Source organism: Spironucleus salmonicida, chromosome 1 (genome assembly GCF_000497125.1).
Source record: "Spironucleus salmonicida strain ATCC 50377 chromosome 1, whole genome shotgun sequence".
NCBI lineage: Eukaryota > Fornicata > Diplomonadida > Hexamitidae > Spironucleus > Spironucleus salmonicida.
Genome location: NC_090596.1, coordinates 1,330,651 through 1,349,749, shown reverse-complemented (window position 1 = coordinate 1,349,749; position 19,099 = coordinate 1,330,651). Strand labels below are relative to the sequence as shown.

General features: G+C 30.7%; 16 protein-coding genes across 16 annotated transcripts; 9 read left to right on the top strand and 7 right to left on the bottom strand. All coding sequences in view use genetic code 6, as the record gives it.

Moving 5' to 3' along the window:
* Positions 1–37: 37 nt before the first annotated feature.
* On the bottom strand, positions 38–1,135 carry SS50377_20926 (uncharacterized protein; the record flags this gene model as incomplete). Its single annotated transcript, XM_067904863.1, has 1 exon — positions 38–1,135. One exon carries the CDS (start codon positions 1,133–1,135, stop codon positions 38–40), a length of 1,098 nt encoding a protein of 365 aa, XP_067768345.1.
* Positions 1,136–1,805: 670 nt separating this feature from the next.
* SS50377_20925 (uncharacterized protein) lies at positions 1,806–2,360 on the top strand (the record flags this gene model as incomplete). Its single annotated transcript, XM_067904862.1, has 1 exon — positions 1,806–2,360. One exon carries the CDS (start codon positions 1,806–1,808, stop codon positions 2,358–2,360), a length of 555 nt encoding a protein of 184 aa, XP_067768344.1.
* Positions 2,361–2,376: 16 nt separating this feature from the next.
* SS50377_20924 (uncharacterized protein) lies at positions 2,377–2,952 on the bottom strand (the record flags this gene model as incomplete). Its single annotated transcript, XM_067904861.1, has 1 exon — positions 2,377–2,952. One exon carries the CDS (start codon positions 2,950–2,952, stop codon positions 2,377–2,379), a length of 576 nt encoding a protein of 191 aa, XP_067768343.1.
* A 78-nt stretch (positions 2,953–3,030) lies between these two features.
* SS50377_20923 (uncharacterized protein) lies at positions 3,031–3,777 on the top strand (the record flags this gene model as incomplete). The annotated part of the gene is made up of 1 exon (XM_067904860.1): positions 3,031–3,777. The coding sequence occupies one exon, from the start codon at positions 3,031–3,033 to the stop codon at positions 3,775–3,777; it is 747 nt and encodes a 248-aa protein (XP_067768342.1).
* Positions 3,778–3,979: 202 nt separating this feature from the next.
* On the bottom strand, positions 3,980–5,275 carry SS50377_20922 (uncharacterized protein; the record flags this gene model as incomplete). Its single annotated transcript, XM_067904859.1, has 1 exon — positions 3,980–5,275. One exon carries the CDS (start codon positions 5,273–5,275, stop codon positions 3,980–3,982), a length of 1,296 nt encoding a protein of 431 aa, XP_067768341.1.
* A 125-nt stretch (positions 5,276–5,400) lies between these two features.
* On the top strand, positions 5,401–7,419 carry SS50377_20921 (uncharacterized protein; the record flags this gene model as incomplete). Its single annotated transcript, XM_067904858.1, has 1 exon — positions 5,401–7,419. One exon carries the CDS (start codon positions 5,401–5,403, stop codon positions 7,417–7,419), a length of 2,019 nt encoding a protein of 672 aa, XP_067768340.1.
* A 19-nt stretch (positions 7,420–7,438) lies between these two features.
* On the bottom strand, positions 7,439–8,140 carry SS50377_20920 (uncharacterized protein; the record flags this gene model as incomplete). Its single annotated transcript, XM_067904857.1, has 1 exon — positions 7,439–8,140. The coding sequence occupies one exon, from the start codon at positions 8,138–8,140 to the stop codon at positions 7,439–7,441; it is 702 nt and encodes a 233-aa protein (XP_067768339.1).
* A 309-nt stretch (positions 8,141–8,449) lies between these two features.
* On the top strand, positions 8,450–10,930 carry SS50377_20919 (MutS domain-containing protein; the record flags this gene model as incomplete). The annotated part of the gene is made up of 1 exon (XM_067904856.1): positions 8,450–10,930. The coding sequence occupies one exon, from the start codon at positions 8,450–8,452 to the stop codon at positions 10,928–10,930; it is 2,481 nt and encodes an 826-aa protein (XP_067768338.1).
* A 124-nt stretch (positions 10,931–11,054) lies between these two features.
* Positions 11,055–12,143, bottom strand: SS50377_20918 (uncharacterized protein; the record flags this gene model as incomplete). Its single annotated transcript, XM_067904855.1, has 1 exon — positions 11,055–12,143. The coding sequence occupies one exon, from the start codon at positions 12,141–12,143 to the stop codon at positions 11,055–11,057; it is 1,089 nt and encodes a 362-aa protein (XP_067768337.1).
* Positions 12,144–12,421: 278 nt separating this feature from the next.
* SS50377_20917 (uncharacterized protein) lies at positions 12,422–13,123 on the top strand (the record flags this gene model as incomplete). The annotated part of the gene is made up of 1 exon (XM_067904854.1): positions 12,422–13,123. One exon carries the CDS (start codon positions 12,422–12,424, stop codon positions 13,121–13,123), a length of 702 nt encoding a protein of 233 aa, XP_067768336.1.
* A 43-nt stretch (positions 13,124–13,166) lies between these two features.
* Positions 13,167–13,997, bottom strand: SS50377_20916 (uncharacterized protein; the record flags this gene model as incomplete). Its single annotated transcript, XM_067904853.1, has 1 exon — positions 13,167–13,997. One exon carries the CDS (start codon positions 13,995–13,997, stop codon positions 13,167–13,169), a length of 831 nt encoding a protein of 276 aa, XP_067768335.1.
* Positions 13,998–14,045: 48 nt separating this feature from the next.
* SS50377_20915 (uncharacterized protein) lies at positions 14,046–14,378 on the top strand (the record flags this gene model as incomplete). Its single annotated transcript, XM_067904852.1, has 1 exon — positions 14,046–14,378. The coding sequence occupies one exon, from the start codon at positions 14,046–14,048 to the stop codon at positions 14,376–14,378; it is 333 nt and encodes a 110-aa protein (XP_067768334.1).
* Positions 14,379–14,427: 49 nt separating this feature from the next.
* Positions 14,428–16,428, top strand: SS50377_20914 (Tubulin tyrosine ligase; the record flags this gene model as incomplete). Its single annotated transcript, XM_067904851.1, has 1 exon — positions 14,428–16,428. The coding sequence occupies one exon, from the start codon at positions 14,428–14,430 to the stop codon at positions 16,426–16,428; it is 2,001 nt and encodes a 666-aa protein (XP_067768333.1).
* A 2-nt stretch (positions 16,429–16,430) lies between these two features.
* On the bottom strand, positions 16,431–17,264 carry SS50377_20913 (uncharacterized protein; the record flags this gene model as incomplete). Its single annotated transcript, XM_067904850.1, has 1 exon — positions 16,431–17,264. One exon carries the CDS (start codon positions 17,262–17,264, stop codon positions 16,431–16,433), a length of 834 nt encoding a protein of 277 aa, XP_067768332.1.
* Positions 17,265–17,406: 142 nt separating this feature from the next.
* SS50377_20912 (uncharacterized protein) lies at positions 17,407–18,129 on the top strand (the record flags this gene model as incomplete). Its single annotated transcript, XM_067904849.1, has 1 exon — positions 17,407–18,129. One exon carries the CDS (start codon positions 17,407–17,409, stop codon positions 18,127–18,129), a length of 723 nt encoding a protein of 240 aa, XP_067768331.1.
* Positions 18,130–18,222: 93 nt separating this feature from the next.
* On the top strand, positions 18,223–19,092 carry SS50377_20911 (uncharacterized protein; the record flags this gene model as incomplete). The annotated part of the gene is made up of 1 exon (XM_067904848.1): positions 18,223–19,092. One exon carries the CDS (start codon positions 18,223–18,225, stop codon positions 19,090–19,092), a length of 870 nt encoding a protein of 289 aa, XP_067768330.1.
* Between the last annotated feature and the right edge of the window lie 7 nt (positions 19,093–19,099).

Sequence of the window (19,099 nt, the reverse complement as noted above, 5' to 3'; positions counted from 1 at the left end):
TATAATAATAAAGTTAATACATTTATAAAAAATACGTTCAATAAATTACCTTTATAAGCTTCTGCAATTGAGTTAAAGCAGCAACCCAAATATCACATTTTTCTATATTTGGAAATATAATATTTATATCTCTTTTATCATTAATAATTGATATTTGAGGCTTCACGGGGACAGATTGGCTGGAAACCAATCCACTAACGTCAGAATAACTAATTTTTGCTTTAGTATAATCAATTGAATGCTAACCGACTAAAATATATAAAATATTGCACAAAGAAAAACTGCCACATGCAGCCTAACCCTCAGTGTTTGACCAAAAAACTTTCTGAACATTTTTATCTAACCAAAAGTATTTATCAGCAGTATCAAGAGTGAGTCTTTAAATTTTAGTTGAAAACTATCCTAGCAATGCCTCAGTCCACCTGTCAATCGCTTTTAAGGTAGGGAATTAAATCAGCCTTTTTCCATGTACCGATTTTTCGGTCTACATGAGCTGCTTTTCAAAGGATGAACTTGGAATTTAAGACTTATTTTATTATCTTTTAGCAATCACTTGAGTCATCAGATCATTAGTTTGGTATGTTGATTCTTGCTCGATTGTACCAGAAATTTGAGATTTTGAGATTTTTGGAAGGCCTTGAAGACCTCTAGAAGCTTCTACTGTTGAACCCAGATTTTCTACTAAATTTACTAACAAGTTGAATGCATTTTGTAGTTGTGTAACAGGCAATTAAGATAAATTTTTCTAAAGATTTTTAATCTCAGTTTCATAATCGAATTGAGGTTACTAATGTGTTATAATACTTGAATTATGCATGAATTGTTGTTGAGGTTATTGCTGCTGTTGTTGTGGTTAATAAGACATTTATTGGGTATACATTTGAGGAACTGGCTGATATTACTAGTATTATTACATTGCTCCAATTTACGGAGTATGTTATTACCTTTAATTATTATTAACAGGCGAAAACTGCTATTATGGCTGATACAATTGCTGTTGATAAAATTATTACTATTACTAAACTGGAATCTATTGAGTTGATTATTATTGTTATGGAGGCGCTATCCAGGACATCGAGCTCGGTTTTTTAACACTTATCTACTCGATAATATCATCTAGAAATCCTTTGCTCATAATTTAGATTTTGAAAGTAATGGTTAATATAGTATATAAATAATTAAATATACTTAAATGGAAAATAATGAATTTCAGCTCTAAATTAAATTTAGAGGATAAATAATACATTAATCGATATAAAAAGATTTTGATTTTGATATTATATTAAAAATTTCTTTATAAACTAAAACATTACCTTACTATAGAAATAAACGAGTGTATTTATTGCTCACTTCATAAAATTATAGACTATGGGTAATAAAATCTTATTAAAATCTAAAAATAAGGCACAAATAAGCACCTTAAGGATTTAAATTTTAAGTTTATCTAAAAATGAAAAAACAATGCAGCTAAAAAATAGAAAAATAAATATAACCGCCTCCAGATTTATCTCAATCAATGTCCTTTTCATTTTCAGAATCTCGAATACCTGATTTTATGAATCTGCTTAATTTAAATTGATATATAATTAAAATATTCAGTTGTTATTGATTATTAATATTTTTATATATACTTATTAATTGACTATATTATTTATATATGCTATCAACTGAACAATAGATATTCAAACCCACCAATATTAATCAAAAAAAATGAAAAGATGGTAACATATCTTTGAATAAAATTAATTTTACGTTTAAATAATTAATATTAATATATAATTCATACTAATATTATTTACTTTCAAATGTCGCGCAAACTTTCAGATGAACTTATTGAAATAGCTATGCGTGTTAAACCCTAGACTCGTGAATATCGTAGAATATCGTAAAATCGAGACTTGATGGAGAAATAACGTGTTTAAAATAGAGTTGAAAATTATGAACGCCACGATCAAGCATAAGTTGTAGCCACAAGTTATAATGAGCATAATAGATTTGGAGATTCGTTTGAAGATATGGAAAGGCAGAGATAAAGATAAAAGAAAGATGCAAAAACTTTATATCTGTAAGAAATGGGACAAATGGCCAGGCAACGCGATTAATTTTATAAAGAGAAAGATATTGGGAAAGATGAAAGATACCAATAAGATTTAGTAACGAGAGGTAGTAAGAAAAATGTTTCAGGTGAACCTTTCAATATTTTGACTAGAGAATATCACAATCCTTAATTATAAGAAGAGCTGGAGAACTAAGCATAAAAAGACTATGTAGCTGCTCAGGCTAGAAAGGAACAATTGGCGAAGAAATCTGGATTGGGATATAATATGCTTACTGGTGAAGAATATAATTGGAGAAAATGATTGCAAGTGAGGAATATCATAAAAAGTCACCTTCTAATTTTTCGAAATATTTTTCAATAACCAAAATGTCTGTTTATTTATTATTATAACCAAAGAAACATCTACAATAGTCAATTTATTCTTCTGTCATTATATTCCATAATTTCATTTATTAAAACAATTCGTTTGTTATTATACCACCTTTTTCGTAATTTAACTTAGGGGTAATCCTTTGCAATTCTGCAAATGCCTTCTTCAGAGCATCTAGTTCTTCCTTTTTATGCCCATATTTAGCCATAAGTTCTTTAAACTCAGACTAGGAAATAGCAATTTTTTAAAGAATTGGTTTATCAAAAAAGTCATTTTTGGTAAGCTTTTATTGTCTATATGTGCAAACTGATTCGTAAATATACTCTTCATCTGCTACTACTCCAGCTTACTATAGAAATGTAGCCAGTGTTGCACAATTTATGGTACCAAGTTTATCCTAATCAAGGTAATCCCAAGCAGCACTAAGTTTATCATCCGTATTCTTTTGCCTTCTTTCTTCTACTGTCAACTGACCTAACTATTCAGTTATTTTTTATAAATCTGTTTGCGGCTTTTTTGACATTTTTGCGTTTAATGTTTATTTTTATAACGATATAATAATATTTATTATTTCCCATTACCTTTCTTTTTTCACTTCACAATGGAGTCATAATAATTAATTGATAAATCAATTCTAGCAATTAAAGCTCTATCCACGCAATAAACTAAAGAAAAGGCATCATTATTTGATGAAGCTCCCATTTACTAACTAGTTGTTTTCCTCTAAAATAAGCCATAAAATCATACTTTTTAATTCGCTACACCTTCATAAGCCTCAGATCGCGCTTTAGTAATCAATGAAAGTTCTCATGCGAACAATGGTAAAACATTTGAAGAGTGTAAGGTTCTTTTTAGAGACTTTAAATTACGCTAACAGTGGTTAAAGTAATACTCAGCGATAATAACAACGCCACAAATTGCTCCAAAACTAGAAAAATATTTTGGAGCAAAATTTCTTGAAAAACGTCCTATATTTACAGTAGAAGATGAAAATAACCCAAGATTCCTTTCTGGTGCTATCATTAATGGAACCTAATTTTCTATTCCTTTAGGGAGTTTAGATAATTCTTTAAACAACATAGAGTGTGCTATTAATGCATTAAAGGGTGAAACACACGATTTTAATAATATTTAATAACTTCATATTTGCTGCAACAAAACTCTGTATCTTCCTATTTTATTATAAGCTCCTAAAGTTGGATAACTTTATGAAGAAATTTATACTGAAAAGGATGTTCTTGACGAATTATTCGATTGTAGTATTGAAGAATTAATCAAATAAGGTATCTTGAATGCTGAGGAAGCTGCAGAAGTCAGGAAAAAGGGAGTAGCAAAAGCTTTAATTTGATATGACAGTGAGAGATTTGTGTTAATACAGATGTAATTAAAGCAGTTTATACTATTAATAGTAATATATTAATAGAATATTTAAATATACAATAAATCTGAGCATAATTCCCTGATGAATGTTGCTTTGTAGTTCTTTTTGTAGAGTCAAATAAATAATATTATGTACTAAACAAAATTAATAATATATTTAAAGTTCACTCTCACTTCTTAGAAGCGGACATAGATAAATCTTCAGCTTGTTTAACCTAGCTAGGAGTGAGCAAATTTATACCTTAGAATTAATTGTTGTTAGTTGTATGTCCAGAATTTTTAGTCACGCTGGAAAGCATGCTTTTGTACTATTAGAGCTCGGAACGGCTATCATTTAACTCCTTCATCAATTAGCTTTTTTCAATTTGATCACTTTCTAAAGCACCAGATATAGTACCATCAGAAATAACAGCAATAGTAGCCTTTAATTTGTCAGCATTATCAACTGTCATAGATCTATTTTCCTAAAGTCTATCTTAGAGAGAGACAATATTATCAGTCAAATGTTTGATAGTAACGGCAGCACGCTTAACCTCAATAGCAGCAGAATCCATGTCACATCTTTCAATTTCATCGCATCTTTCGACTAAACGCTCGTTATTGCATTGGAGGGCTTCCTTTTCGGCCTCAAGAGTAGCAATCTTTCTATAAGCATCTTCTCTGAAAGTGGAGTAGCTAGCAACCTCAAAATCGTAAAGCTATTTTAAGTTATCAAACTTATTCTTACATCTATCCATATCTCCCTTGATACGTTCAAAATCTTCAGTTGTACGTTTACGCTCTTCGTAAAGAGTATCAGTGTTCTATTTACCGATAAGGCACTCAGAATTAAGCTGAGTATTAGTCATAGATAATTCAGCTAGGCTTGCCTTGAGGGCATTATTCTCTTCAAGAGCATCAACAAGCTATTAACGGATGGAAGCTAACTCAGTTTAAAGATATTAATTCTAAATAACAGTGGTATTCTTTAATTGAGTAACAGCAAGAGTAGAGATATCTTTAATTTATTTACTTTCCTCAAGCTCCTATTAAGAGATTTGGTTAGCAGATTCAGCTTAAATGATCATAGAGTGAATTATTTTCAGTTATTCACGAAGCTCCTTAACATTATCATTTAACTCCGTAGTAGAAGTAACAGAAATATGAGGAGGGATCATAGAATTAGCTTTGATAGGAGAGGTTGGTGCTATGTGAGATGGTTAACTGAGAGTATTGAACATGTTAAAGCGTTAATTAATCTAGATGATTAATTATGTGATTTCGTTTTCATCCTCAGGAGACGACTGATAATCCTGATCGATGGCAGCAACAACCTATTACTAGATTTATGAAACTTCATCTTTAATGCAGTTCATTTCTAATACGGCCTAATTTCTCTCTTCTAAAGGAAGAATTGTATAGTCACCATATATCTGCTGGGTTTACCTGTCTAATTATCTAAGTCTAGAAATAATTTAGCTGTACATGATTGTGGAGAGAAGGGAACGATAATTCCGCAAAAAATATTATAAATTTTATACATAATTAGCGTATATATTTTTATTTAAATTATTATACTTTAATAAAAAATATATATTATTCCTTCCTAAGAATGTTCCCTAAGTTTGCATAAGAAAGAGGCTGCAGAACGATAGTAATTTACCCAGATGACCTTGAGACTTAAGTATCAGTCGCAATAAAATATAAACCGTAAAATTTTGCTTCTTTTATAGCATTTCCACATTAAGAGGCAACATACTATGCTGAAAACTAAAATATATTATTAAAGCTACGTCACAACGAATCTAATTAAGTTGATTTAGCTAAAGTTCTAGCTGAAGCTGTTAAAAATAAGCCGGCAAGACTAGACTAAATGGCGTCGGAAGATGTGTTTTCAAAGACTCGATCAGAGGTCCCTAGTTTAATAAGTCAGACGGATGGTTATATTTTTGCTGATGACTGTTATAATTTAGCTCCACAAGCAAATTAATACATACATTAAATTTTTACTGCTGGTGGTCATTTGAATTATGAATTTAATGGGGTTCCAAGACCTACTACAACTTAGGAATTACTTTTTAATTTCTTGAAAGAGGTTATAGGAAGGTCAATCTAAGGAATTGAAAAGTAAGAAATGATAGAATTTCCATCATCCGCATCACAAGCTACATAGTAAATTTTGAAATCAGTAGAATAAAATATGCAATAACCTGAGGAAATTAATTATGAAACTGTTAACGCATTATCTAATAACATTTATGGTGCAGGTGGTAGAACTCTTATACCGAAATCCAATATACCCTTATTTCATAAACGTAGAAAGTTAGATCCTAGTGTTTTTCCAGATAATTTATCTAGCTATATTTGTATGGTGATTCTTCCTGATGACATCGGATCTACTGAGTTAAAAATATGGCAAGAGGTACTTTTTGATAAGTTAGGTTTTGCTGGTGTTGAACTAATTCAATAATCAGTTGCGGTAAGTGCTGTTACTGGTCGTGGTGGATTAGTATTCTCAAGTAGTTTATAAAAAACATCACTTACATGTGTAGAACCATTCTATCCCGTGATTCATGGACTACAAGCACCAGTTCATTCGAATATACTCAATATTCTTAGTGGGTTTTAATTTTTTATGAGAAACTCTAAGTAATTAGAGAAAAGCGCACAAATGCTTGGATTTTTATTTGATATAAAGAATCTATAAGATGAAGATTATATATCTGTAATGTCATAAATAGGTGTTCCTGAAGATGTTACTACTTATATTAAAGGACTAGATAAAGCTATATAAAAATCTTCTCTGCATTTTATTCTTTTTTAAGTTAGTAAATCACTAATTTCACTTTTTTAGTAATAAGCATTCTCTCTAAATCTAAATGATAATAATCAAGTCAATTTCAGTATTAACTATCCAGTTCCTTAAAATGGTACTTTTACAAGTTTTGGCTCCAATTTCTCGCTTAGATTGGGCCCAATAGGTCTTGCAAGTGCATCTTTGGCCCTTAAGCCAACTGCTGCTAGTTAAAAACTTAGATCAGTGCAATATTTAGACTTAAGAACAACATTTGATCCAGCATGTGAGCAACGCGATGTTCCAAAAACTACAAAAGTCCAATTAGAACGAAATGAATTAGGTGAGATGATTGTGAATGGTAGACGTATGTTAGACTTTAGTGAAGATCTTTCCGCAGATACCTGTGTAGGATCAATAGGCGAATTAACAAATGGTCTTATTGACTTTCTTTACAAATCTCATTTAGCAAACGAAGTTTTTGCAAGATAAGCAGGGCGCCGTGTTGAGGAGGCGAAAAATATTGAAACTGAAGACTAAGAAAAGGCTGCCAGTGCAAAACGAATTCAAGAAATTTGTGCAAATTTGATACTAATGGGCGGAATTGGATATGTTGGTGGCATATAAGAAGAGATTTATAAAGTATTAAAGCTTTAATATCCTTAAATAGAACTTCTACGCGATGAATGGTTTGATAGCCATAACGGTGGACCCTGGCTTGCAGGCGCTTTATTATGTTTAACTGATGGGGTAATTGAAAATGCAGTAAGTAAAGAGGAATATGTAGGAATTGGAACTAGGGTCTGGATCGAAAAGGCCCCATTTTTATATCCTTGATGCTGAGTGAAATGGCACGTCACTGGAACTTCTTGAGGAGCTTGACGAGGAAGTTGTTCTGCTTGTTGAGGGACCCCGTGAAGATCATGGCTGGGATGCTACCCATGGGGTCAACGTGGAAGTAGGTAGTAACCTTGGTCTTGGCACCCTCTGCTTCGAGGACTATACAGGAGCTCATGGAACCACGCACTGCCTTAGCTGCGGTCGTTATATCCACCTCAGGGTTATTCTGAGTGATAACGAACTTTTTAACACCACCAGAAGACTGGTCGAATGTGGTTTTGGTGATATAGAACTCGCGGCGGGAAATCATGGCGGAAGGGCTCTCAATGAGCTGGTAGCACAAGTATGAGTTACCCTCAATAACGCCGCTCTTGTCCTTGATGGCTTGCACGTTGGCCCTGACTTCGTCGCTGGGGAAGTATATGTACCTGCAAACTTTTCCGTCCTTCTACTCAGCAGGCATGGCGGGAGTGCATTCGGTGAGGTCGTGGATCTCAGAAAGAACCGTTAAGATATCTGCATTCACAACTGCCTGGCCTTTCATGGCCTGGAACTTGGATCCCTCAACAGTCGCATACCAGATATCCACCACCTCCTCGTACTTCTTGGGGGTTTCAAAATCTAGTGATATTAATTTCTAGCATTTTATAGAAGCAGCAGGTTCCTATGCTATTACATCATTGTAAGTCTTCTGTGACATATCTGTAATTCTATCCATTTTAAAGGAAAATTAAAATCTTTTTGTAGAAATAATAGTATTTTAAGAGATTATTAAAAATAATTTAAGATTTTATAATATAGGTTTTTTGAACTCCATAATCTGAATTAAATAAATATTCGTATATATGCAAATATTAATTCAATAGGTTCAACTAAAATAAAGTGTTTATATTACCATTCTTATATAATTATTATAATGTATTACTTTATTTTATTTTATTCAAATCAATAGAATTTCATATTGATATTCCAAATTACGAAAAAGTATAGTATTATATATAGTTTAACCTTTATTATTTTAGTTGAAATGTAACTAAATAATACAGTATCATAATAAGAACTCTAAGATCTTTTAAGGGATTTACCATCTTTCTTCAAATAAATATCTAAATAATAATTTGAGCTCGTAACATTTATATCATTTGAAAATTTTTATGTGTCACCAAACTTTACCCCTTAAGAATCATCACAATACTATCTATCATAAACAGAATGTTCTGTTGAAAATTTACCTGATAAAACTATATCCATCTCTATATTCCATAGTTAGGATTTAAATCCTGCACAAGCATTAGCATTTTCTAGAAATTTACCAGTTCATCTTTATATTTAAAAAGGCTAAAGTATGGAATTAGTTTAAGTATTGACTCCATCATAGTAGGATATTTCAATTGCAGCTGTATTTATTATGAAATAAAATTATGAACTTATTTCTAGTATACTAGCTATTACAAATAGATAGCTTATTGCTGTTTAAGTTATAGATGATTTAATGTTGACTAAAACTACCAGTCTTTTAAACTAAATTAATGTTAAATAAGTAAATTTTAAGTCTCTTGATTATACTGTGACCTAAATATTTGATTCAATGAATATATTTTATAAAGAAATTAAAGATGGTATTAAAATCGATATAAATATACACCTACGATTAAAATTAAAGGATATTTACCTAGATTAATTTGATTACTTGATTCCTATTATTGGTGATGTTTTTCAAGAGACATAGATAAGCACAGATTTATTAAATTTAGACTATTTCGAGATTCTTACAGCAGATATAGACTAATTTTTAAAAATTAGCCAATAAGATTTAATATAACTAGATTTACCTGATATAAAATAACTGTATTCTAAAAAGACTATTACTGATAGTGGGAAAATGATCACTGATAATTGTTTTAAGTAAGTATTAACGGAATAAAATTAAATTTTAATTAGATAAATAGTTTATTAGAAAATATCGAATTAGAATCCAAAGGAATTACTAAAGAAATGTATAAATTTACATAGAACGTATAATAATATTTTTATTAAATAAACTAATTCATTTTTAAGAGAAAATTTAATTTTAAGACAATATTTATAAGAAGCTCCCGAATTTTTATACTATCTTAATTCTATTATATAAGATAACTTTATCCCAGAATTTGAACATTTCATTACTAATGATACTTAAATTAATCTTTCTTCTCTATCTGATCTAATAAATGATAATATTATGCCTAATGATTAAATTTTTGATTTAATAGATAATTTCAACGAAGTATTCCTGAATCCAAATATTGATGAAAATCTAATATAAATTTTTCATAATATGTAATTAGTCTACTAAGATATGATATCACATTTAAATTTATTTTTAACCAAATTAGCTACTATTTAAACACATTTTCGATTTAGTATTTTTAATAAGCAACTAACAATCTAAACAAAAGTTCTTGCATATTCATAAGAAATTTAAGACCTATGTGATGATAATGATCTTTAACTTTCTATAGTGCAATAAAGAGCTAAGTTAGGAATTAGATTCACAACTTCTATTTTAAAACCACTATCTGAACGATTTTTTGCTCTAATATCAGATTACAAGGAGTGTTCCTAACCATTTATTGTGAATTTAAAGAGACAGTAATTTCAATTTTCAACTCCAGTGTTAAATTTCTCTAAAACTGTTGGTTTTATAGATTTTTTTGCGTCTGCGGCATAAATTTCGTCAATTTACCAATTTAATTTAGCAATTTTTTCAAATGAATTTTTTAACGGAACAGACCTTTTTAATCCAATTCTGCTACAAAATTCAACTAATATAATCAAAAATTCATTTAAACTTAATTCAAATTCCATTTTTATTACTGGTGCAAATTCTGGTGGAAAATCAACACTTTTAAAAGCTATTTCAATTTCGATATTCCTATCCTAAATTGGAATTCCAGGCCCATTCTAAAGTTGTGAATTCAAACCAATAAAATCCTTACGTACTTGTTTTGCTAATTCTGATGATATCAATAGTAAAATGAGTACATTCGCAAATGAGGTAAATGCCTTAAATACTGCACTAATTGGTTGTTAAAATGATTGTTTGGTTGTTATTGACGAACTAGGTCGTGGTACTAGCCTTGGTGATGGATTTGGACTCAGTGTAGCTAGCTTAAAAGAAATCTAAAACAGAAATGGTAAGTTTATTTGTATTTCACATTTAAAAGAGGTATGGGCTGACTTTAAAGATTGTGAGAAATGGAAAATGGGTGAAAATAATTATAAAGTAAGCCTAGGTGAAACTGAGAGCAAGGGATTAGACGTTGCAGAAAAATGTGGATTTAGTTAACATATTATTTAAATTGCTAGGAAATTTTAAGGGTATAGAGGTGGAAATGAATGTCCACAAAGTTGTGAAATAAATTTAGATAAATTTGACGTAGAAAAAATGGAATAAATGCTTGTTGGATTTGCTTGTGGAAAATATACGGCAAACGAAATAAAAGAATTTTTAGGCGAAGTAGTTTGAGTTTAAGTGAAAATTTTATTTTTAATAAGTATTAAAATTAGCAATCCCCTTCTTAAATTAAATACTATAAATAGAAAGATCTTTATATTTCTTTTTATAAATAAAATTGACTTTCATTTTAGTTTCATAATAAACATAAATAAAATAGTAATATAACAATTACTTGAAACAATAGCACATGTTTTTCGTAGATGTAATGGAAAAATGGCTTGTTTTGGATATTTGATTTAAGCCTAACCTTCTCAGAATTTTAATACTGGATTACCTCGCCCTGGCTGTTCGTGTCCAGCCTCAGTACCAGGTTCTGGAGGTTGCTAATTCCCTGCTGTATCCGGGTCACCAGCGACTCGAGTTCGAGGTCGTAGCTGTATTCCACGGGTATCACCAGCTTCGCCGTATCATATGACAGTAACGTCTGCAAGCATCCAACCTGATGGTGGCACATTTTCGCTAGCTGCACCGGTCTGTAGCAAAGGAGGCATCGCTGGTTCTAAAGGCAGCAAACTTTCCTGTGATACTCCAGGACCTGCCGCGCAACTGGAAACGCGCAGTACCCGCACTCCACCAGCGTATGGCTGCAGTCATTCGCGATGTGCCCGGCGAGGTCCGCATAGGGCCCGGCCCAGCCGCAGCTGAACAGGAACTTGCGCTCCTGCTCGGGAAAATACTCAAACAGCTGCAGCTGGTAGTGCCTCAGGTCCTGCGCCCCGTCGCGGAGAATCTCGAATCTGCGCTCCTGCCGCAGGTAGTTGACCTATTCAACCTTGCACAGATTCGCGTTGAAATCGCTCAAAACCGGAACTAACGCCGCATGCCTCGCGCCGAGATCGTACTCCTGCTTCCCGTACTGCGCGACCTCCACCTCCTTGGCCACCAGATTGCAGCAGTATACGGGCGTCTGGAGCTGCTGGCGGCACAGCTGCTCGTTGAACTACATATCCAGTATTATTGCATCGCAGACAGGGCAGGTGATCTGGTCCCATTGGTGCGCCAGAACACACCGCTGGCATACGGTGTGGCTGCAAGGCATAATGAGGATGTGCTTCTGCAAGAAATTCGTGCACTTATCGCACACGAACTGGTGGTGCGACTAATCTATCGGAATAAACTAGTAATTGAATGACTCGATGTCGTTCTCAAACAACTTTCCCACCAAATTCAGGAACTGCTGCTGGTCGTCCTTATGAATACCATCAGTGCTCTGATTAAGCATTTTGGCATACTCTTTACTTGTTGCTATATCAGAAAAATAATTTTTTTGTAGAGTTTGATAGTTTAAATTATAATTTTAAATAATTATATATATAAATACTTCATATAAATGTGTAATAGTTGGGTATCATTTCGATAATATAACCGAAGTAGAGTAATTTTATAATTTTAAATAATTTAATATAAAACAATATAATATTTGATCAGAACAATAAGTATAATAGGTAATATTTGTATATATAAATTATATTATGATTAAATCTCATTCCACAATTATATATGGAGAAAATCAAAGATTTACCTCAATCTGTTCAAGACGCTTTTCTGGCATAGGAACCTGCTGCTTCTATAAAATGCTAGAAATTAATATCACTAGATTTTGAAACCCCCAAGAAGTACGAGGAGGTGGTGGATATCTGGTATGCGACTGTTGAGGGATCCAAGTTCCAGGCCATGAAAGGCCAGGCAGTTGTGAATGCAGATATCTTAACGGTTCTTTCTGAGATCCACGACCTCACCGAATGCACTCCCGCCATGCCTGCTGAGTAGAAGGACGGAAAAGTTTGCAGGTACATATACTTCCCCAGCGACGAAGTCAGGGCCAACGTGCAAGCCATCAAGGACAAGAGCGGCGTTATTGAGGGTAACTCATACTTGTGCTACCAGCTCATTGAGAGCCCTTCCGCCATGATTTCCCGCCGCGAGTTCTATATCACCAAAACCACATTCGACCAGTCTTCTGGTGGTGTTAAAAAGTTCGTTATCACTCAGAATAACCCTGAGGTGGATATAACGACCGCAGCTAAGGCAGTGCGTGGTTCCATGAGCTCCTGTATAGTCCTCGAAGCAGAGGGTGCCAAGACCAAGGTTACTACCTACTTCCACGTTGACCCCATGGGTAGCATCCCAGCCATGATCTTCACGGGGTCCCTCAACAAGCAGAACAACTTCCTCGTCAAGCTCCTCAAGAAGTTCCAGTGACGTGCCATTTCACTCAATAATATATTAAAACAAGTGTATAATCTCACTTAAATTAAGTTAATACTTAATCGATTAGTACTATTTAATTCTCTCCGTAAATTAATTTTTATCCAAATTCGATGCAATTTATGACTTCGTTTACTCTATTATCTGATACCTTTATTTACATCTGATCTAAATCTAGAATGCATGAAAAAGAATCATCAACTAATATGCTCACATATTGCTTAAATTTACCAGTTGGAATTCTCTTTAAACCAGGAAATTAGAAATCTATCACCATATACTTTTATTTTTCGACAATTGCAATCTTATCTTAAAATTATGAGAATGCTACTACCTTATCTTTATATGTGAAAAAGTAAGGGTTATTAATTTCGTGAAAATCAATTCCAGAAACAGTTTTTTTATGCAATAAATCTAAGTAAAAAGGTTTCTAAATCGAAGAAATTAATAAGCTTGTAGTAAGACTAGCTACTTAAAATGGAGATATAGGATTTTATAAAGTATGAAATAGCTAGAAATTATCCAGCTAGTATACTTTATTTTTGTAAACACCAAATTTTCCAATAGGTGTAACAAATGTTTAATAAGTAGGACCAAATATTGATGTAACTGAAAAATCAATAGGTGTTTATTCTAAAATTTTGAATTAATTATCAATAAGTTCAAAAATATACTTAAAATTGTTACCAAATGCGATAATTTTATTATCAGTATATTCTTAAAATAACAATTCTGTGATTTCTGGTACTTTTTCATCATCTGAATCAGAGCAAAAATATGTTGAGGAGGAGCTGGATGAGTTCATTAATTAAATAGATTCTCTAAATTATATATTATTCTATATAATATTGTTAATAGGGGAAGACATTACTTCAAAATTTAATATTTTTAAGTATCAATACATTTGATTTCAATAATGAGACCAAGTTTTTTTTATAAAGAAAATGGTGTATAAATACGAACTTTACTTCTACAAGAACCAAGACATAAGAAATAAGAATGTTTGGAAAGTGCGCTTTAATGTAAGCCTGTTAATCTTTCTTAAATTATAAGTGCTGTTCCAGAATTCAAGAATAAACCATATAGAGTACAAATATTGTAGAAAATATAGATAAATAACTCTTTATCACTTTGTTCTAAGCCTTAGCAGCAGAACAAAAAAGTTTAAAATTTAGTAAGAGATAAAATTAGAAAACGGTTTGGGATTAAGGGAGATATCGATATAGAATTTAATACTTTTGCAGAGTGAAGTTATATATTATATATACATTAGTAATATATATTTTCCATCTTACAAAATGTCAGATTGGAGGAATCCAATAAAACCATTAGATACAGTAAATGCTGTATTTGACTTATTCACTATAGCTAATCCTAATAAAAATCGTAAGTTTAAAAAATTGCGATAGTTTAAACCTGAAAAATAAACAAATGGAATTGATATTCATGAAATACATATTGCTTATGATTAAAATGCAAAAAAGAAACTTTAACGAGCTACTTCATGCTAAAAAGGTAAGATAGAATAAAATGTTATGGAAAAAATTATTTAAAATATTGACAATCCATTTCAGTGTGGTGGTGCATATTGTCCAGCGAGAGTTGTTAATATGACACCATTTAATAGCAAGCCTGAATCAATTTGTGTTAAAGGTTCAAATACTGAGTAACTTAGAGCTAATAATGAAGATATTATAAATGACTTATTAATCGATGATTTTGAGATTTAAATGGACAGTGTTATCAAATTATCTAAGTCGGATGATAATATTGTTTGCAAATCAGTTATATAAGAACTTGCACTTTCATATAAATAAAAATAACTTGAAATCAGTAATATTAACCAAGATGATTCTGGGAAAAAATTGGATGGTTATTTTGATTAATTTAATATGAACGAATTAAAACTAGATGGATTAAATGGAATTCATATGAAGTAGGAGGTATAAATTAACATAAATGAATTTCATTAGGATTAAAAAGTTCAGAGTTATGAAACAGAAAATTAATAGTAAAGCAAAAGGATTCTACTATTAGACCAACTACTAGCTAGAGAAATATAAGATATTAGTGAAAATGAATCAGATTAGTTTAAAAAATCAATTAAAATAGATAAGGAAGAGTTAAGCGAAAATATTGAATTATTAGCAAGTTTCAGATCTATTAATAATATTATTTTAGACACAAAGTCTTAACAATCATGTGATTTGGAATCATCAGGATTTAAAACTAACAATTAACCACTAGGTCGTCCGGTAGGTTCTAAACCGAAACAAAATTTTAGATCTAGATAATAGTTCAACAAAATTATCTCTTAACCAGAAGTTTAATTATTAACAACTGAAAGACCTATAGTTCTTAAATTATGTTCAAATTCTAATATTTATTCTACTTTTCATAAAGCTGCTTTGATCTTTTAATCTAAAAAAAATTAGATATTAATAGTTGAAACTACTAAAAATATTTCAGAATAGTCCGAATGTGATGTTTATTGGTAATAAAAAACTGAAGTTTAAATAGGAAATTTATCTAATAAATTTATTAACCATTTCCCTTGTATAAACAAAATAGTTCACAAAGACTCATTTTATTAATCTCTTAGAGGACTTGCTTTGAAAAATGCAATGTTTAAATCATTAATAATAGACACTTTTGTACTTCCTCATTAACTTAAATAGTTATTTTAAATGAATTATTCTTAAGATTCAATATATATTGTAAAGCCTACATAGTTATCTAGGGGCAGAGGAATATATTTAACAAGGAATCCAATGGATTTTTCGAATGATATTTAATCAATAATTTAGATCTATATGCAACAACCTTTATTACATCTAGGTAGAAAAATAGATTTTCGAATTTATGTTCTTTTGTATAATAGTTATGCCTATCTTTATGAGGAAGCTTTGGTGCGATCGTCACCTAAATAGTTTAATCTTAACTCACTAGATATAGATATTCATTTGACTAACACATCAATTCATGGTCCAAATTATAAAATGTAATTAAGCAAATTTTTATCCTAGTCAAAATAACCATAAAAAATAAAACATGCATTTAAATTAGTGGCTAAAGCAGTAAGGCGATTAGCAAATCCACTATTCGTTAAAAATTCCTTTGAATTATTAGGAGTTGATGTTATTTTAGATGTAAATTTTAGTCCAAAAATTATAGAAATAAACGCATCTCCTAGTTTAGTTACTGAATGTTCAGCAGATACAGTAAAAAGTGAAATGATAAGCGACATATTATCAATTTTGTAAGCCTAAGATAAAGGTAGATTTGAATTAATTGAGTGATTTCAACGACAAATCTAGTATATATCTAGATTCCTATTCCCACATTTAATTAGTCCATTTTCAATGTAGAAACATCGATAACATATATTAAAATCATTTATTAATACTACAGTTAATTTATGTGTTAAAATTACTATTCTGCGTGCTGAGAAAATATAAATATACTTTTCATCGAATAATAATGAGATTATTTTTTAGTTGAAAAAGAAGAGCTCTCGTTTACCATTAACTGTACAAATAGAGTCATATGTCGTGTATATGATTTAATTTGTGAAAATAAGACCAGTTATATCTTTTTATGTCCGTGTAATAACCTCTATCCCACCTTAAAAAATTCTGTAAATAATATTTTTAGAAGCCGCCAAAATTTCGTTAAAGCCAATTGCAAGAAACTCTATTCTTTGTTCCATTTAGATCTCAAATATCGTATCTAACTGATCTATATCCGTTACCTATATTATATCATTCTATGCAAAAATTAAAAAAGTTTGCTCCACAAAGATGCTTACTTTTTTCTTCAATATTACCCCTTTTGATGATAAAATCCCAGATTCATAAAGCTCAAAATTATTACTCAAAAATCTAACTTGTTCCATGAAATTTGGTGTTTTTTGAAGTATAAAATTGTCAAAATTAACGATATCACCTGTCCGAAGTCCAAGACGGTTTAGGGAAATTGCAGTGACTCCATAAATGGGAATATATTAAGATTGTTATTGTATGGTAATTAATTTAGATGGAATTAATTATACGATATCAAATAAAGGTGTTAATTTAGTGAAAAATGTTGAGGGAAGATTTGATTAACGGGTTTTGATGACGAGAGCGTTAATCATGAGCTAAAAAATTATTATACATATAATGAATATAAAATTAATAAAATGATAAAAATTAAATTAATATATATATATATATATATATATATATATATAATATTTATTGTATTTGAATGATATCAATAAAATTATTATATTTTAAATGTATTTTTCAAATTAAGGAGTGTTTAATTTAGATTATATAATAATTATATATTCTTTCTTTCCACTTCAAATCATGTCGAAGAATACTCACACGCAGGAACAACTTTTAAGCTTTCCTAAAGAAAAATTAGTTGAAATTATATTAAAATTGTAAGCGCAAGTTAACTAAATTCCCGAACTTGAAAACCAATTGGCTGGGCTCAGAACTGAGGTAGCTGAATAGTATGAGACTTAAGAATTATGTGAGGAAAATGAACTCAATACTTTCCGTAGATTATCAGAATAGTGTGTTGCTCAAGGTCTTGAGGTCTAATCATCAGGCAGAGCTGGTGCCTCTGTTGATTAGGTGGGATCATTATCAAATGTTGTCGCTCGTAGAGATGTATCTTTCGTCGGATCTTTAAGTAATGGTGCTGCTTAACCAGCCCGACCAAATTAAGTATAAATAGGTTCAATGGCTCCTGCAATATAATCTATGAGTGCTTCTTTAACTTCTTAAGCTTATACACGGCAAATGAACCAACCAGCTACTCAACCTTTGCTATTAGGTTCGTTTTCATAAACTGGAGCGTCTTAACGTTCGGGTTTTAATCCACTTTCTGCTTAAGTATAGTAATCAGGAGCCCCCAAACCAAATGTTTAATAATAGAGAGTTAACATACTAGCTGTATAACCCGCAACATTATAGGAAGAATCGGATGACGTTGAATTGGTGATGTGAGACGTTTTTATGTTATTAATACATTTTATTATATGAAAGCGTTTATAAAGGATAATAATTATGTTATTATTATGTAAATAATATATTATATTAATGAACTATCTGTAGCAATCATTGCTAGATCTTTTAGTAGTAATTGAGCCATAGTAAAAGTAGGATATATCATTTTATGTTAACTAAAAGACTATTATAAGATAGTAGAGTATGAGAAAAATCATATAGAAATATTTTTATACTTTCAGTATTAAGTAATAACTTTATTTGAATTATCGTTTAAATATTAAAACAATATTTTTAAAATTTTCCGTTTAAAGCAATCCTAACTTTATTGTATTGTCCAATGTGTATGCCACATTTAATAAGACGTTTCTATCTCTAGGAGATAAGTCGCATATTCTAAATTCTGCACCTGATGCAATTTTTAATTATATTTATGTCTCTAAAGGATATGGGTATAATTTATTAAATCAAAACTAATAATTTTAGATAAATGGTTTTATATATACACCAAAACGATTATTTTTATATTCAGATACAGAAGTATTTTTCTTATCTTAACTAGGAAAGATAAAAATAGACGATTTTGCCGTATTTAGCGCCTAGATCTATTTACAGTATGTTATATTCATAGGAAATAATGATGAATATTTAATTATTGATGATGACTCAGAAGTTAACCGATTACATAAAGTTGGAAGATAAAATTAGAAAGTAGTCTATAATAATAATTAAATTTAGTTTTTTGATATAGATGATGATATATATTTTATTACTTCGTAGTATTATTTTTAAGTTAAAGGAGACTAGTTAAAGGTAAAAGATATTAACTAAAAGGAATATGGTGGGTGCTAATTAACATAAAATATCTAAATTCTAATTGATGATGAGATTGTGATCAAAGATAGTCATGGATTTTACTAAGGAAGCAAAAAAGAATTAATTTAATAGATATAAAATTAGTGATTGTACA